The sequence below is a fragment of the Daldinia childiae genome (assembly GCF_008694065.1).
Source record: "Daldinia childiae strain JS-1345 chromosome Unknown Scaffold9, whole genome shotgun sequence".
Classification (NCBI taxonomy): domain Eukaryota; kingdom Fungi; phylum Ascomycota; class Sordariomycetes; order Xylariales; family Hypoxylaceae; genus Daldinia; species Daldinia childiae.
In genome coordinates this window covers 268209-274941 of record NW_022984650.1, presented here as the reverse complement: position 1 = coordinate 274941, position 6733 = coordinate 268209, and the positions used below count along the sequence as shown (strand labels likewise).

General features: G+C 44.2%; 1 protein-coding gene across 1 annotated transcript; it reads left to right on the top strand.

Moving 5' to 3' along the window:
• Positions 1–3841: 3841 nt before the first annotated feature.
• On the top strand, positions 3842–5189 carry GL218_07313 (Salicylate hydroxylase; the record flags this gene model as incomplete). Its single annotated transcript, XM_033584062.1, has 2 exons — positions 3842–4601; positions 4657–5189. The coding sequence occupies 2 exons, from the start codon at positions 3842–3844 to the stop codon at positions 5187–5189; spliced, it is 1293 nt and encodes a 430-aa protein (XP_033432692.1).
• Between the last annotated feature and the right edge of the window lie 1544 nt (positions 5190–6733).

The following is a 6733-nucleotide window of genomic DNA, read 5'->3' as shown; positions in this document are numbered from 1 at the left end:
CGTTTCGTGATCGTGGGCGTTTGCGACCTTCAGACGCCGTATTCCTATTATTATTATCGTCGTCGTCCATGAGTTTCTTTAGTTACAATTAACAATTAACAATTTACAATTTACGATTAATAATTAATCAGCATCTCCTCCAAACCCCAAATTATTAGAATAATACGTCATGGGGGATCCCCGGTCCGTCCCCATTTATCACGCAATCTCAAGTTAATCAGATACCTGTCAGATAAGCCTTTAACCCGTCTTCCATAATAAAGAATGAATCTAGACCTTTAATATACATCCTGGCTCAACTTCTCGAGTTCCCTATATGGATACACGGCCCAGATGTCTACCATACCATTAACAGATATATTACATAGGTGCCCGTGTAACCAATTATCGACGATGGAGCGCGCGGCCATTAAAATTGCAGACGTAATTATTTTCAAGCAAACGTGTTCTCCAGTTCCCCGGTCTAGAACCGTGAAGCTTACCACAATACCGGGATACCTATAAGAACTTCAGAATATGGAGATCTATCGATCTAGATCCTTCCGTAGATCCTAAATCCATTTCTGATACTTTTCTAAAAGCATCTCTAATTGGACAAGACTCCGATTTGTGCCTTAGATATATGAATAAAACTTAACTACCCCTATTAGCACCGCGGAGGGAATCCGATCAAGTTCCTATCAATGTCGGCTTCTATACGCAATGGGACACCAGCAAGATCCCACCATTCGCTTGGCGGTTAATTACCCGGTTCACGGTTCGCATCTGATAGTACTGTTCGGCGCGGGGGTAAAATGTAAAGTGACTGCTTGTAGTTCCTGTGTGCGTAAAAAGGACGATAATCACCTAATATAATTATAATTCAAGACTGTTCCTCTTAATTTTTTATTATTTAGTCCAGCGAATTATTGATGCGTCACTGATATACTAACTCCCATTTTTACTTGCCTCTAACGTAGGTAGATATGTTTGAAATGCGATCACTTGGAGTCATAGCATTATTCGCTATACTCAGCGTCTATGCTAAAGAGAATTGCCCTCTATATGGCTTAGGATATCCAAATCCTACCGACCTTCTTGCCCAACCGGGGATTCAGAAGGCGGCAAAGTCTCTCGACTCGGCTTTTGCACAATACATCGACAATTCTAACAAGACGAAATCAGATCAGTTCTCCTATTCAGTTGAAGTGTTTTCCGCTGATATAGATGAGCCGTTGTGGTCGCATCACTGGACTGCTACTAACTTAAAAACTCTTAACTCGACAGGAGTCAAAAAGGTAGATGGTAATACCGTGTACAGACTTGGAAGTGTTACAAAGATATTTACTATCTTAACGTTCCTCGCTGAAGTAGGCGATACTATGTGGAATGAGCCTATCACTAAATATATTCCGGAAATAAAAGCGATGGTCACTGACGCCGACACTTCCCATTCCATTTCAAAACCAGACTGGGACTCCATCACAATTGGGTCGTTGGCTAACCAAATGTCAGGCCTTGTTAGAGACTGTAAGCTATTACCCGTTCTCACAAAATTGATTGAAAACGGTCTTATACAACTGGTATTTTAGACGCTTTATTAGGTGAACTCACACAAGGTTCAAGCACCACGCGGGCAGCTTCAATTGGATTCCCCGTCTTAGAAAATGCAGAAATACCTCCTTGTGGCAACAGGCCAGTATGCAATAGAACGCGTATGTTTGCTCCTAACGGCTCACGCATGATCAATACTGGTTTATCTTGAACTAACTATTCTGTTAGAATTCTTCGAAGGTCTTAGTAAACTTCCCCCATCATTTTCGCCATTCGTTACGCCAGCATACTCAGACATCGGCTATACCCTCCTTGGATACGCCCTAGAACAGATGACAGGGAAATGGTTCGGCAAGATAGTACAAGACAGGGTTATCAAACCCCTTGGTTTGAATCGTACTTTCTACACAACCCCCGCAGACTCCCTCGGGATTATACCAGGTGGTCGTTACCAAACGAACTGGGCTTTCTATATGGGCAATGAGTCGCCGTAAGTACGATACTGAAACCCCTACTTGTTGCGAGTTCTTAAGTAACTTACTAGTGAGAAGTACTGGAAATATGTATACATCTTCCTCGGATTTATCCCGAGTCGGCAGGGCTATATTAAGATCTACTCTTCTACCGCCTTCTATGACAAGAAGATGGCTCAAGCCCATGAGCTTTAGCTCAGACCCAAGATCTAGCGTAGGTGCACCGTGGGGCGTACGTCAACTTCAATTTTCTAAAGGTACGCAAATAAACCCTGAATAGGTAATTAACTGATATATTGATCTTATGATCGCAGATTCTCCTTACCAATTCGCAACCACCTTCAATAAAGCCGGAAGTCTAGGGAGGTATAGTACCTTGCTAGCTATCATCCCAGACTTCAATATCGGATTCTCCATCTTGGCCGCTGGCGATGTTCCCGCTAGTTTACCTATGGATATAGCAGACACGTTGTCGAATACTTACCTCCCAACCATGGTAAACACGGCACGCATCCAGGCGAGTGCCCTCTATGGTGGAACATATAAGAACCCTAGTTCTACGGTGAACTCATCTTTGAGCATCGTAGTTGACAATAAAACTCCCGGTCTGAGTCTAAGTTCGTGGATTAGCAATGGAACGAATTTGCTATGGTATTCTGTAGCTATGAGCCGAAACGTGACTAAGGAATATTGGAACGAAATTCGGCCAAGCGCTCGTCTTTATCCAACTGGGTTGTGGGATGAGACATCTGACGGGGGGAAAAGAGTTGCGTTCAAGGCAATATTTGAGGACCTCAGCTTGCCCAACGTTTCGAAACCTTTTACGACAGACTGCTCGACTTGGGTCAGCGTCGCAGGGATCATGTACGGCTCTAAACCGTTAGACCAGTTTATCTTCAACATTAACGCCGCCGGAAATGTGACGAGCATTGAGAATGCTGCATTAAGGAATAGACTAGATAAGGTAGAATAATATCAATAAACATTTCTCCGTTACCTTAATAAGCGCAAGACCAATTATATATTATCTAGTAGTGAAATGACTGCTTACCACATCTAAGACATCACGAGTGACGCCTCCTTAACTTCGCCAACGACGGAAATAGCTGTTCGATACTTTTGCGCTCAGTAATCGTCCCCGTAAATGGCCACTCGGTGTATTTCTTATACCCTGACATGATCATAACATAATCATAACATAATGCTGAGTTTATAGTCATCGGAGCCGTGATCCTTTGCCGAGACCGAGACAAGTATAGCAACACGGAAGATAGGTTTAGGCCGGGTAATCCGAATCCCGACAGAATTCGGAGAAGAGATAACTCCTTGTTGATGATTAGGCGATAACAATATGCAGTATGCAGGCGCCCGTTGGGATCTTTAGTGGTGACGAAGCCCGATTTTACAAAGATTTTATAAAGATTTAGCTTCGGAAATATTCAACTTCCAAGGTAAATGGCAAAAGACTGCTCATTTTATCGCTGTAAACGCTCTATTAATTGGAAGATACTATTCTTCACGATACGACGACAACTGGGGTTGCAACCAACACGGGATTAATCGGCCGCACATCCACAGGTCTACGGTAAAGCTCACCTAAAGATATCACCATACCCCTATCGCGCCTCCGATACACCGAATCCACGCCCCCTGTGTATTCGTCACCGGTAGTGAATAGAGGCATATTAATGGCATCGTAATAATATTTCCCCAATGCTACTGTTTCGTTGTGTTATAAGAACCCTGGCTGCTACTCGGAGAGTCGTGTTTTTATGTCTTGAAGCCCCACACAGCTACACACTCCAACATCTCTAACCGTCGATTATAATTATACCATGACTACCGCAAAGCCATTCGATATTGCTATAGTCGGGGGCGGCATAAGCGGACTTACACTCGCAGTTGGCCTCCTTCAGCAAAATGTGCCCTTCACAGTTTACGAATCTGCCTCGAAATTTACCGAGATTGGCGCCGGCTTAGGGTTCGGGCCAAATGCTGTCACTGCCGTTGAACTTATCTCCCCCAAGCTGTTCGAAGGACTTGAGCGACGTGTTACTCTTGGTTGGGAGAGCAAGCGAAAGGACTGGTTCACGGTCAGGGTTGGCGATCAGAGAAAGGCAGGCCCAGATGGAGTGCTGAAGCAGAAGGAAAAGGAGGGGTTGAGAGTTGGAGACCCAATTTTCAACATTGAGCACTCTGACGATAGACTTGCCGGCGGTGTGCATCGAGCACATTTCCTAGATGACCTTCTAACGTTGATACCAGACTCCGTGTCGAAGTTCGGCAAGAAGCTAGTTAACATCAGCAGTGCTACAGACGGATCACAGGATGCCGTGTTGCACTTCGCAGACGGGACTACGGCGCAGCATAGTGCTGTGGTAGGTTGCGATGGAATAAAATCTAAGACTAGGGAGATACTCCTGGGCGAACAGTCGAAAGCCGTATTCTCCGGGAAATACGCATATAGGGGGTTGATACCTATGGAACGAGCCGTAGAGTTACTAGGCGCTGAAATAGCCGAAAACCCCCAGATATGGATGGGATATCATCGCCACCTGCTTACCTTCCCAATCGAGAAGGGTAAGACTATGAATGGTTGGTATTCTAAGAAAAATATCTCCCCTACTTAAAGCTAATTGTTGTATCACAGTCGTGGCCTTCAGCTCTTGCGACACATGGACCGATCCACAGTGGGTGGTAAAAGCATCGAAGGAGAAAATGCTGGACGATTATAGTACATGGGGCACTGCGGTGATATCCATTGTCAACGCTATGGAGAAAAGAGACGTCTGGGCTCTCTTTAATGATCCACCTGCAGAGACTTACTACGGGTTAAGCCCTCGAATATGTCTCCTCGGCGATGCTGCGCACGGTACGACGCCTCACCAGGGCGCAGGTGCCGGTATGTGCATTGAAGACTGCTATATCCTGAGCCATCTCATAGGAGCAGCAAAAAGCACCCAAGATCTTGACAAGGCATTTCAAGCATACGATGAGGTAAGGCGACCGAGAACCCTTAAGTTGGTAAAGACTAGCAGGGAGGCCGGCATGCTATACGAGTTCGAACTCGAAGGTGACGATCTTGAGGCCATTGAAAGAAACTTCAAATCGCGCATGAGTTGGATCTGGGATGTGGATTTGAAGCAGGACCTGGAGAAGGCATTGTTAATCCTTAAAGGTTAACGACCTCCCCTATATACGATGTTAACAATGGTTATAGAAGGTTTCTTATTCTTTAAATTATCTACAGTTTGTATTGTACGATCCTACGGAGTCGATCATTATTCAACTGTAGTTAGAACTATGTGGAGATTGGGGGATACTTGAAGCAAAGAAAACAGACTGTGATGCTTCGGGAGTTGGTTTATTCTATCCATTGTCACTTTATACACCCCAAAACTTATACATCAAATTAGGCTAAGGATTCTTTGCCCAATATATTAATTCGTCTATGTAACTTGTAGGCTATGATAGTGAGGTGTTATCTGAAAAAATCCCCTTCGCCCACAGCTATCTCGCCTGACCAGATTTTTTCTTCAATGTATTTCCATGAATAGACTGTTTCCTGTAGATTCCGGTAGGGCCCTACATACATCTCGGGGTTGATGAGGGCGAGCTGATTATTACCAACTGGTGGCAAATCGAAAATCTTAAGTTCGCGGCGAAGGTATAAGATGAGGGTATCAAGAAAGTCCATCTTCAGTTCATTTGCTAGTTTATTTGTAACACCGAAAAATTGCAAGCACGAAAAAATTATCGTGAGCGCTATGAATATATCAGGCCGGTAGTCATGAGAATGGCGAAAAAGCCCGGCTAATTCTCTTGCTGTGACGACTGTTCTACTCGGGCCTTCGTTGTATATTCGACTGAGGAAAAGCCTCTCGTATTTCTTCCGAAAGACGTCATATTGTAGATAGTGAAATCCGGGACCATATATTGGTCCGTATGCCAAGTATTCACGGTCACGGTCTTTTATATAATCCTGTACGCGTGCAACGCCACAAAGGCCGGCTTTACATAGATCTGGAACGTGGTAGACCTTGACATATGGAGCTAGTAATGCTCTATCGATGATCGCGATATAACTTTTATCAGAGGCGTGTTTCACTGCAGTAACTAATGTTAATATGTATTATATGTTTTATTAATGTTAATGACATAGTAGTAAAAGCGCCTAGAATCAGAAATCGAAGGATGGTTGGACGAGGAAATTTGTATCGCGTATATTTTTTATAAAGGGGCTGCGTTAGGTGCTCTATGGATGACATACTGGCGTAGGTTATACAGCTTGACCACGAGCTGAATTTAGTCCTGGTATTTGATCCTTCTAGGTGGTTGATGATCATTGTCCTGAGATCATCAGTCTCGTATATGTCGGTTGGTTCACTGCCATCAAGAAAACCCCGTGGGATAATCCCATCTATAGTATTCAGATCAGGGTGGCCCCCAGACTTTGGACCGAAACATCGAAAGAGAAATCGTGGCACTCGCTCCCGAGAAGCTATAGATTGGTAAGTAATTGCGTATTTCGGTTCTTATATCTTTGTAGAGCTCATTTACCTTCCAGTTCTTCCCGGTCCCGTTTTGATAGGCCGTGAATAGCAAAAGGTTCGAGTTGTTTCGAGACTTCTGTTAGAGGTATTTCAAGATCCATTGGGCCTCTCGTGGCTGTAAGATTAAAACAAACACTGCCTTCATCAGGACAAGTAACTGAATTTCTCACTTCG